The 12,080-nt window shown below is 37.8% G+C and overlaps 1 protein-coding gene across 2 annotated transcripts; it reads left to right on the top strand.

Annotated features, from left to right (window-relative positions):
* The first annotated feature begins 391 nt into the window (after window positions 1-391).
* Window positions 392-2,760, top strand: LOC110585967 (nibrin-like). Of its 2 annotated transcripts, XM_044916459.1 has the most exons (2): window positions 392-2,322; window positions 2,426-2,742. In XM_044916459.1, exons 1-2 carry the CDS (start codon window positions 412-414, stop codon window positions 2,459-2,461), a joined length of 1,947 nt encoding a protein of 648 aa, XP_044772394.1. In that variant the 5' UTR covers window positions 392-411; the 3' UTR covers window positions 2,462-2,742. The 2 variants fall into 2 exon arrangements, with proteins under 2 accessions (XP_044772394.1, XP_044772393.1); XM_044916458.1 differs by having other exon boundaries at window positions 392-2,760.
* The last annotated feature ends 9,320 nt before the right edge of the window (window positions 2,761-12,080 follow it).

Genomic DNA, 12,080 nt, shown 5'->3' with positions numbered 1-12,080 from the left:
TTCCTTTCTCCTTGTGATGGATATTTATGTTGGACCTACATCTGCCCTAACTTTTCCAAGGCACTGATAACCAATATAACAAAGAATGAAGCAGATTTTGTCTGCAAGAATACACAGTCTTTTGGAGTGACTATAAACTCATCTCAGCCCCGCCTCCATGTACTTGGGGAATAGAAAAAAAAAATGTATTGTTAGAGTTGAGCAGTTAAATAAACGTATATTGGATGAGACTTGTTATTTGCAGGTGTCACATTAAAAGACAAAAATTTTAAGGATATGAAGAGGAAGAAGAAGAGCTTGATAAATCTGAGTACTTGACTAAATATCAATTAAAGTTATAGCCTAAATCATGGTATCTCCTTATTTTTTTAAAAAAAAAAAAGTTGCGGGAGACTCAGAGGACCCAGACCCATGTGGAAGCTGCTACCCGCCGCGGGCCCTGCCCGAGAACCATTCAGACTTTTGACTGGTGTTGAATACATTGTTGGACGGAAAAACTGTGGCATTCTAATTGAAGGTGATCAGTCAATCAGTCGAAATCATGCTGTGTTAACTGCTAACTTTTCTGTAACCAACCTGAGTCCAACAGATGAGACTCCTATATTGACAATAAAAGATAATTCTAAGTATGGTACCTTTGTTAATGAGGAAAAAATGCAGAATGGCCTTTCCCAAGCTTTGAAGACAGGGGATAGAGTTACTTTTGGAGTGTTTGAAAGTAAATTCACAGTAGAATATGAGCCTTTGGTTGCATGCTCTTCTTGTTTAGATGTTTCCGGGAAAACTGCTTTAAATCAAGCTATATTGCAACTTGGAGGACTTACTGTGAACAATTGGACAGAAGAATGTACTCATCTTGTCATGATAACAGTCAAAGTTACCATTAAAACAATATGCGCACTCATTTGTGGACGTCCGATTGTAAAGCCAGAATATTTTACTGAATTTCTTAAAGCAGTTAAGTCCAATAAACAGCCTCCACAAATTGAAAGCTTTTACCCACCTATTGATGAACCAGCTATTGGAAATAAAAACATTGATCTGTCAGGGCGACATGAAAGAAAGCAAATCTTCAAAGGGAAAACGTTTGTATTTCTAAATGCCAAACAGCATAAAAAGTTAAGTTCAGCAATTGTTTTTGGAGGAGGAGATGCTAGGTTGATAACAGAAGAAAATGAAGAAGAAGAAAGTTTCTTTTCAGTCCCTGGAATTTGTGTTGTTGATGTAGGAATAACAAATTCACAGACTCTAATTCCTGACTCTCCGAAGAAATGGATTCACTCAATTATGGATAAGCTCCAAAGGCAGGGGCTTAGACCTATTCCTGAAGCAGAAATTGGACTGGCGGTCATTTTCATGACTACAGAGAATTACTGTGATCCTCAAGGCCAGCCCAGTACAGCATTGAAGATGACTCCAGGGCCAAGCCTTTCCCAAGGCTTATCATTCAGTGAAAAGCTAATGCCAAGTGCCCCCGTGAATACCACAACATATGTAGCTGACACGGAATCAGAGCAAGCAGATACATGTATGGATTTTAGTGAAAAACCTAAAGAAATCAAAATCTCCAGAGTGGAACAAAAATTCAGAATGCCTTCACAAGAAACATCCACTGTGAAGGAACCCCCCAAAATAAGCTCTAATGATAAAAATGCAGTATCAAATACTCTGGAAAGGATGAAAATCCCAACCTATCAGCTTTCACCAACTAAATTCTCAGGTGTAAATAAAAGTAGAGATCAGCCTTCTCAGAAGCTGCAGACCAGCTCCATCAAAAACTACTTTCAGCCTTCTACCAAAAAAAGGGAAAGAGATGACGAAAATCAAGAAATTTCTTCACCCAAATCAGCAAGAGTAGAAATGTCTTGTTCTCTTTTGGAACAAACACAACCTTCTACACCCTCAGTATGGAAAAATAAGGAGGAGCATCTATCTCAGAATAAGCCTGTGGAAAAGAAACCAGATAATTTACTTACAGATAGAGATTTAAAATCCACTGTGAAAAATTTTGCCAATGAATCTCTTCCTACAGAAAAACTAAGATCAGAAAAAAGAAAAGAAACTGATGACTTAGCCATAGAAGATGAAGTATTAGATCAGTTATTTAAGAACACAAAACCAGAGTTAGAAATTGGAGTGAAAGTTCAAAAACAAGAGGAAGATGTCAATGTTAGAAAAAGGCCAAGATTGGATATAGAAACAAATGGCACTTCTAATGATGAAGCAGTTTTGGAAAGTAACAGAATATCTATCAAAGATGAACTTCAGGAGGATGATGATATGCTTCCAAGGAAGGTGTTACTAACTGAATTTAGATCACTGGTGGTTAGTAACTCTGCCTCCAGAAATGCATCCAGTGTAAATAGTGATTATGGTCAACTAAAGAATTTCAAGAAATTCAAAAAGGTCACATTTCTTGGAGCAGGAAAACTTCCACATATCATTGGAGGATCAGATCTAATAGCTCATCGTGCTCAGAAGAATACAGAATTAGAAGAATGGTTAAGGCAGGAAATGGAGGTGCAAAATCAACATGCGAAAGAAGAGTCTCTTGCTGATGATCTCTTCAGATACAATCCTAATGTAAAAAGGAGACGATAACTGAGGATTTTATAAAGGAGCCACAGAAAAACATTCCCTCTCAAGCATTTACATCAAGTTTCCTCTGGCATACATTCATTAAGTATATAGAAGGGATTTAAATTACAAAGGTTTTATGGCCTAAATTTGTTGAATAAAATGCACAAATTCCAAAAAAAAAAAAAAGTTGCTATAGACTGAATGTTTGTGGCACCAAAATAAATATGCTGAAGCCTAATTCCAGCATGATGGTTTGCAGGATGGGGCTCTGGAAGGTCATTAAGTCATTAGGGTGGCGCCTTCATGAATGGGATTTGGGCTTTTATAAAAGAGACCCTAGAGAGCCCCCTCACCCCTTCCACCCCGTGAGAACATGGCGAGAAAACTGTCTATGAAGCAGCTCTCACCAGACACCAAATCTGCCAGAGCCTTCCTCTTTAACTTCCCAGCCTCCAGAACAACGAGAAATACATTTCTGTGGTTTATAAGCCATCAGTCTATGGTGTTTTGTTACAGCAGCCCAAGTGGACTAAGAAGCTCACATACGCAAGCAGTGCACGTGGACTCTTCCAAGGGAAGCCCACTGTACTGGTTGTACTGCCCTCTTCAAAGTTTTTTCCTTTTGCTCATTTTACAACTTAATTAGTAATCCCATTATAAATCAGCTACTTCCATTATTTCATTACATCCTCATTAGGCATCCTTCTAGGTATAGATGTCAAAAAAGTCATAGTAAAAGGAATGATCTCCGGAGCTGAAAAGACCTCATCTCTACCTTACCTGCTCCCTCACAGGCATGCACACCTCCAAGCGATCTGACTTATTTTTCAGATCTTAAATCACTTCTTCAAAGAGTTCTTTCATCACTAATCATCTTGAATCCAGGCCCCAACCTTTAACGCTTAAAACACTCTGCAGTTTTCTTTCAGATAACATAACAAAATTAAGAATTATATTTGCTCAATGACATAGGTAACAACTGTGTCACCTGCTACCGGAATGTGACTTCAATAGACAGAGTTTATTTTGACTACAACTGTATTTCCAGTATTTAGCACTCAGTACCCGGTATATAGCTGACATATAATAAGAAATATATTTTATTTATTCTAAGAATCTGTCTTAAGTAAAAGACACCATTTATATATATATATATATATATATAATGTCATATATGTATATAATTTCATATATATATGAAAAAACTTTCCAAGGGATGAAAACAATAGCAAAATGAATATATAAAGCAATTGAAGGACTCATTCCAATTTTGAAAATGTGAAAAATATTTACCTTGAAAAAAAGAAAATATGCCATTTATTGGATATAGAGAATTATAGGTAATATAGGGTCAATAGTAAGAAAAAAATCACAATATTCAAAATAAAAGGTAGATCAAAAGGAATCCCCCCCAAAAAAAGTTTGGAAAAATAATTTGATATAAATGTAACCCAAATTTTTAAGACTGATAACAAAATGTTCTTTAAAATTTGAGGATGTTATTTTTTAAATGAAATGAATTTCTTTTTTTTCTGATTAAAATACAAAACATATTTTTTCTTGTGTAATTGAAAAAACAGATGAAATTGAGAATAGTAAAATCCATTAGTAATGCCAGTGCTGAGAGAAAGCCCCTGTAAATGCTGCAACATATTTCTTTTCACTATATTTTCTATTCAAAGTGTGCTTGTGAGTGTGAGTTTAAACCATGCACGTTTTGTACAATACATTCATATATAATTAACATATTGGAACATACTTGCAGTGGGCTTTTCCCAAGAATTTTCTGTCTTTCCCAGGGCTGTGTGGCCAGCTATCTGGTATCCTTCAATAATTTTTTTCCCTAAAATAATGAAGATTTTTTTTTTCTGTTGCTTAAGAACAAATAAATACTAACTGATTCTCTCTGCATTGAAATATCCTACTTTTCTTCTTTCATCATTCTATCTTGAGGGTAACTGTGGTTTAAAGGGGCAGAGTAAACTTTGCTTTTACTCCTTTTCTTAGCTCATAGGTCACCCCTCACCCCTCCTGTCACTCCTCCTCTTTAGAGGACCCCACTCATCCTAGGCACAAACAGTTAAGAGGAAAGAGAAATGATGGATTGCATCCTGCCCTTGGAGAATGGAGCTTTTGTCACTGAATGGTTGTGACTTTGACGTTAAAAAATTAAAGATTGGCCTCCAGGAAAGATAATCACAGCCATTAGCTAGTTCAGATCTAGGAATCTTCCACCCAGCCCCCACCATTTGGTTAAATTTAAGAGCCAAGTTTGCAGTGGGGTCCGAAAGTACTTTGGACCTAACTTGGATGATGGTTGGCGTTTGAGTACTGGATGAATGGGCACTTCCTTTTCTCCCTAACATTGGTCTTAAAGTGATTTTGGCATAAAAGATCTGCTGAACCCTTCCCTCAGGAGCTGCAACCCCTCTCAGAGCCAGGTGACTTTTTCTGTTGAATATTTGTCCTTGCACATCTTGCTGCTACTGGTCACACATTCAAACCTCTACATGCCCCTGTACCCCAGAGTCCCTGAGGTGAATGTCTTGGCCTCAATGGGTCTCTTTGTTCCCCACCTTCCCAGGCTAGCCATGCTCTTGCATGTCCCTCTCCATATGGTCTCTTCATCCTCTTCCCCCTGGTTGGCTGCCAAGAGCCAGACAGGGTGCCCTCAGATCTTTCACACCCTCTTGGGGGCCCACCTACAGGTGCAAGCAAGTCTCCCATTGAGAGAGATCCCCAAACCCCAGTCAGTACAGCCACACAGGTGCCCCATCTGGCCAGGTGAGCTGTGTCTCCTGTCATTCACATGTGCCAGGCTCCCTAAGCCCACTCCTGAGGTCCCACAGGCCCAATGATTTCCTGCACCCCAGGACCCAGGGTGCGGCTGAGGACAGGGCTAAATGAGCCAGGGTTTCTAAGCAGCCTGTGCATGACTGAAGGACTGCCTGGCACAGCTTGAAAATGGGGGAAATGAAGGGAACTCGAAACACAGATTGGGCTTTCTAGTGCTTGGAAATAGGCATTTCTAATGACTGAAAAGCAATGAGACCAGTTCAAGGCTTTATCCAAGGTATAGAAAACAATTACTGATTCATTTTACTTGCAAATGCTGAAAGAAATGCTGGAAACTGGGCTTCTAATGTGAATCCAAAATCAAAGTTGTTTGTTTTTCTTTTTTAAACTACTGTGATTGTTCAATTCCATCTTTAAAATCAACTTTGGACAATGAGGATGTCCCTGACTGAATATCCACAACTCTCAATTTAAAAAACATGAAATAAGACTTGCATACAAAAAAATTCACATGCAGTTATACAACTGAGTCAAAGATTTACAAATATCAGGCAACCCACAGTATGCAACAATGACAAGTAAATGTAAAGTAGAGCAATGACATGGTATTCCCAAAAGAATAATAGTCTATGTCTAATATTTAGCCAAGAATGAGAACATGTTATAATATGTGGGATAAGCTTATGTTAAAAAATTTTTGTTGTTGATCTGAAATTCAAATGAAATGGGATGTATGCATTTTAACCGGCAACCCTGCTAGTAAGTGAGGGCTTTGGTTTTCTTCCTGAGTTGGGAAATCACCTAAATAATGAAGTGATATGGTCAGATTTAGGTTTTGAAAAATCGCTCTCCTTCCCCCGGAGGTAACTACTTCTTACTAATTTTTGGATTAGTCTTTTGCTGTTTTCCTTGCAAAAGTTAAGCAAATATGTATGAAGGTATTTATTTTTACCTCTCTCTTACATAAAAGCTTACTCAAAAGGCAACTCGACCCCAAAAGTAGAGGCAGGATTGAAAAAGAAGCCAATGAGGCACTCCCTGCATCTATGTTAAATACATTGAAAGGTTGTTTTTTCAGTTTGGGGAATGATTAAAACCAAAATAAAAAATATATATTTTAAAAATATATACATTTGGAACACCTGGGTGGCTCAGTCGTCAAGCATCTGTCTTCAGCTCAGGTCATGATCCCAGGGTCCTGAGATCGAGCCCCGCATCGGGCTCCCTGCTCGGCAGGAAGCCTGCTTCTCCCTCTGCACTCCCCCTGCTTGTGTTCCCTCTCTCGCTGTGTCTCTCTCTGTTAAATAAATAAATAAAATCTTTAAAATATATATACATTTAAATATATATATATTTAATATAGAGTTATACACTTATATAACCGTATTACAAAGTGGTACTCAGCCATTTTTGTACTATTAATAAAGAAAATAAAAATGTAAATACATTACAATCTTGTTTATTTCTTCTTTATTCTGTTTTTAATGTACATAATATTGCTTTGTGATTATAATTAACAACTCACTATGTAAATGAATTAATAAATGAAGAGGTTCTTAATGCTCAAACTATTTTGCTGATGAGAGATACAATAAGAAAAGTTTAGAATCTATTCTGAATGTACAGTTTAACTTACCCTCTTACTTTTGTCTACTACACTTTTCTTGATACCTAAAAGTCCCATTTCCAATACTTTAAATCTATTTCTTCTTCTTACACACAACTTTGACTCCTCCATGTGACCCAATTTTTCTACTACCAAGCTTGAGTTCTGTGACTAAATTTTGTACAGGTTCCATAGTGAATCTATACAAATCTCGAGTTACATCAGATGTACTTTCAAGAAGAGACATTGAATTTAGACTGCTTTCGAAACTTCCTAATTGCGAATGCATTTCCCATTTAGGTGATGCCATGAATAGAGTGGTTATCAATCTTGATCTACCTATCGGGATACAATGGAGTAGAAGATATCATCATATTTAGCAGTTTGGAGGATTTTTTTATTTTATGAAACCAAGTGTCCATGACACTTACTCCTTTATCCTGCCACCATGTCCCTGTAATCCTTTTGCTTGAGTGACAAGATTTAATGTATTGATTTCTTGCTAACAGAAGAGGGAAATTGTATCAGTGGGTAATCCTTTTATCACTCTGATCAAACAATTGTTCTTAGTTGCAAAATTGCCAAAGAAACTTCATACTGCTTCTAAGCTCACACTGTAAGTAAGTATCAGAGAAATAACTGGGTAAGGGACGAAAGAAGGGGAGATTCTTCCTTAATGTTCTGTAGAGCACTTTGTTTCTCTATTGAGCTATTATTTTTCATTTTTGTAAATTTGAGGGATATTTACTTGCATTAATATGAAGAATACATTTTGAGGAGCTTTGAAAGGTGTATTCACCTTTTCCCCAATAAATACACAATAAAATACAGAGCTTTTCCATCACTCCTAAAAGCGTTCTCATGCGTGCTTGTGGTCTGTCCCTCCTATTACTCCAAGCCCCAGCAACTTCAGTCTATTTTTTGTCAATATAGATTAGTTTACTCTTACTAGAAAGCTGTAGAAATAAAATCAGATAGTATGTACTCTTATGTCTGATTTGTTTAAATTAGCAAAACTTTAAAATTTATCCATGTTGTTACATTTATCAGTAGTTCATGCTTTCTTATTAATGGAATATATTTCATTCTTTTTTTTATTACTGAGTAGTATTTCGTTGTATGGATGTATTGCCTTTTGTTTATCCATTCATCTGTTGATAAGTGATTTAAGTTATTACCAGATTTTGGCCATTATAAATAAAGCCTCCACAAGCATTCATGTGCCACTCTTGGATGGATGTGTTCTCATTCTCTTGGGTGACTAACTACTATCAGTGGAAGGAATAACTCATGTAGTGGTTATAACTTAACTTTTTAAGAAACTGGTAAACAATTTTACATTCCCACCAGTAGTATATGAGTAGTCCAGTAACTCCTCTTCCTCACATATCTACTTGATATCCTCAGGCTTTTTAATTTGATTTATTCTCATGATGGTGATCTCATTGTGGTTTTTATTTGTAATTCCTCATGTGGCAAAGAACTGCAAAATGGTCTTTAGTAAAGAGCCAGCAAGAAAATGTAGCTTTTTGTCATATACCACATGGAAATGAATTTTGCCAACAGCAGTTTGAATTTGGAAGTGGATCTTTCCCTAGTCAAGCCTCAGATGAAACCACACCCCAGACTAAAACCTTGATTGTGGGGGTGCCTGGGTGGCTCAGTTGGTTAAGTGGCTGCCTTCGGCTCAGGTCATGATCCCCGGGTCCTGGGATCGAGTCCCCATGTCAGGCTCTCTGCTCCGTGGGGAGCCTGTTTCTCCCTCTGCCTCTCCCGCTCCCCCTGCTTGTGCTCTCTCTCTCTCTCTCTCTCTGTCAAATAAATAAATAAAATCTTTTTTTTTATTCTTATGTTAATCCCCATACATTACATCATTAGTTTTAGATGAAGTGTTCCATGATTCATTGTTTGTGCATAACACCCAGTGCTCCATGCAGAATGTGCCCTCCTCAATACCCATCACCAGGCTAACCCATCCTCCCAACCCCTCCCCTCTAGAACCCTCAGTTTGTTTTTCAGAGTCCATTGTCTCTCACGGTTCATCTACCCCTCCGATTTCCCCCGCTTCATTCTAAATAAAATCTTAAAAGGAAGTATTAAAACCTTGATTGTGGTAGGAGATAACTAATAGATGAAGTATCTGTTCAAGTGTTTTGTCCATTTCTAAAGGATTAAATGTTTTATTGTGCCAAAATATACATAACACAAAATTTATCATTGTAATCATCTTTAAGTGTACAACTCAGTGACATTTGGTATATTCACAATGTTGTGCACCCATTATCACTATCCCATTTCCAGAACTTTATTACTACCCAAACAGAAACTCTGTCCCCCTTAAATAATATCTCCCATTTCTTTCTCTCCCTAGTCCTCTGGTAACCACTAATTATATTTCCCATCTCCATGAATTTGCTGATTCTAGTACTTGATGTAAGTGGAATCGTACAATATTTGCCTTTTTGTTTCTGGCTTACTCCACTGAGCATAATGTATTCAAGTTCCGTCTACGCTGTAGAAGCATGAGCACTTGAGCATCATGGCTGAGTAAGATATCCCTTGTCGTGTCCCCGTAGACAACCATATAAAATTGAGATGTGCAGATAAAAATGAAAATACACACCTCTTGTCATAGGTTAAAATGCTTCCTCTGTAAAGATTTGTTGAAGTCCTGACCCTCAGTTCCTCTGGGTGTGACCTTTCTTGGAAATAGGCTGTTTATAAAGTAATCAATTTAAGATGAAGTCATCAGGCTGGCCCCTAATCCAATGTGATTGATGTCCTTATAAGAAGAGGAAAATACCACGTGAAGACAGACACACAGAGAGAAGGGCACACGATGGCAGGAGCAGAGATTGGGGTGATGTAGCTACAGTTCAAGAAACATCCAGGCCACCTGCCACCACCAGCTGCTAGGAAGAGGCAAAGAGATTCCACCCAGAGTCCCAGAGGGATCATGGCCTTGCAGACACCTTCATTTGGGACTTTGAGCCTGCAGAACTGTGAGAGAAGACATTTTTATTGTGTTAAGCCATCCAATTTGTGGTACTTTGTTAACACCAGCCCCAGGAATCTCATACTTCAGTATTAGCAATTTTATTTCTTAACAGGACTAAATAGGATCCATTTTGTTATCATTGCTTCTTGATCATACATTACATTTATAGTAAATGATAAAATGAATAGTTTAAAAATGAGAGAATGAAAACTATTCATCTTCCATTATGCTAGAATGGGCATTCATTATTTCTTTTTTATTTTTCAGCATTTGCTTCCCTTCATAGTTCTATTAATCTGATCTTTCTATTATTATATTCCAATTAATGAAGTATTGTAGTATGAATTTCTCTGCTTCCCAGTCCAGAAGCTGGAGGAGAGAGCTCCTACCTTTTCCCGCTCCCTGGTAGCCAGAGCAGATTATCAGCCTTGGCCACACTAAGATGCCCCTTCTCAGGATGGCAGATCTGAATCAAGAGACGCAAATGTGAAAGCACGGTGTGGTTTTGTGCACGGTGGTTTCAGTCCTGCCGATGCTGACAGTATCTTGCAGCAGCATCCTGATTGGTCAAACCTTGTTAAAATCAGTAATTACCTTCCAGAATTACCTTGGTATCTGCATATCTTCCAAATCCGATCCTCTAGGCACCTGTCGATTCTATGCGCTCCAAATATCCCTTCAATTAATTCATTTCTCTGGCTGCAAAAAGTCAGAGCTGTTTTATTTTTAATTGTCTGTAATTCTTACAAGTACACATATATGAAAAGTTCTGAGATTCCAGATTTCCCAGTAACACTGCCACCAAAATATTTCAGGCTGTGAATCTCTACATGATATTTATCCAAGACTATTTTTATTTTATGCCAAGAGAAATATTAAAACAAGGCCTTTTTTTTTTTCAACTAGAGGGAGACAAATTAATTAGTTTGACTAAGTCTTTTTACTGATTTAATAATAACATTGTCATTGGACAAAAAAGTTAACAAAATCTTTAAAAACAGCAAATACAATTACTGGGATACTCAGTGGGGTTCTTATATGATAAAAAAGATGTAAGTGATGGAAAGCCACTGAAAGCCAACTTCTGGGGTCCATATTAAAGTAGTGGAATTGAGAATGACAAAATAAAAAGTTCCTAGGTTCTTACATTCTTCATTGTACTCTCCAGCCCTTATCCCCAGATACATTGTATTAGTCTATGACCATACCACTCTGAACACACCAGATCTCATCTGAACTCAGAAGCCAAGATACAATGTATGAGAAATGGAGACATTTCATTACAGATATGGGGTCTAGTAAAGATAGTCCTGAAGCCTTTGGCTGGGAGTATTTATAAGTGAAAAAAAATAGCATTAGAACTATGTAGAGGGGTGTCTGGGTGGCTCAGTGGTTAAGCGTCTGCCTTCGGCTCAGGTCATGACCCCAGGGTCCTGGGGTTGAGCCCCGCATCGGGCTCCCTGCTCAGCAAGAGACCTGCTTCTCCCTTTCCCACTCCCCCTGCTTGTGTTCCTGCTCTCACTATCTCTCTCTCTCTGTCAAATAAATAAATAAAATCTTAAAAAAAAAAACTATGTAGAAAAAAATAACTTTATAAGTATCCCTGTTAAAGAACTGTCAAATGCAAAAAAAAAAAAAAAAAAAGGACAAGAGGAGGAGGAGGGGAGGAGGAAGAAGAAAACAACGATTATAGAGAAACAATAGCATTTTTGGAGGATATACTTCTCTAACAGTTCATACTTTCTAAGTGAGGTGTGTATATGTGTTGATACTCATGTGAATTACTATCCTTAATCATGTATTTCCTGCATGGCACCTGATACACTCTTCCTTTTTTCTTTTCTTTTCTTTTTTTTTAAATTCATTTGAGAGAGATACAGAGACAGAGAAAGGACAAGTAGGGGGAGAGGCAGAGGGAGAGGGAGAAGCAGACTCCCCACTGAGCTGGGAGCCCGACATGGGGCTCCATCCCAAGACCTGGATCATGACCTGAGCTGAAGGCAGACACTTAACCATCTGAGCCACCCAGGTGCGCCCTCCTCCCTTTTTTTTTTTTTTTTTTTTTTTTCCTGATACAGTGTTTCTTGATGAATTTCCTTT

This window comes from Neomonachus schauinslandi, chromosome 6 (genome assembly GCF_002201575.2).
Source record: "Neomonachus schauinslandi chromosome 6, ASM220157v2, whole genome shotgun sequence".
Classification (NCBI taxonomy): Eukaryota; Metazoa; Chordata; class Mammalia; order Carnivora; family Phocidae; genus Neomonachus; species Neomonachus schauinslandi.
This window is presented reverse-complemented; position numbering and strand designations above follow the sequence as displayed.

Excerpts from the sequence above, each read along its gene's own strand:
- LOC110585967 (XM_044916458.1), top strand. The coding sequence starts at position 412 with ATGTGGAAGCTGCTACCCGCCGCGGGCCCTGCCCGAGAACCATTCAGA.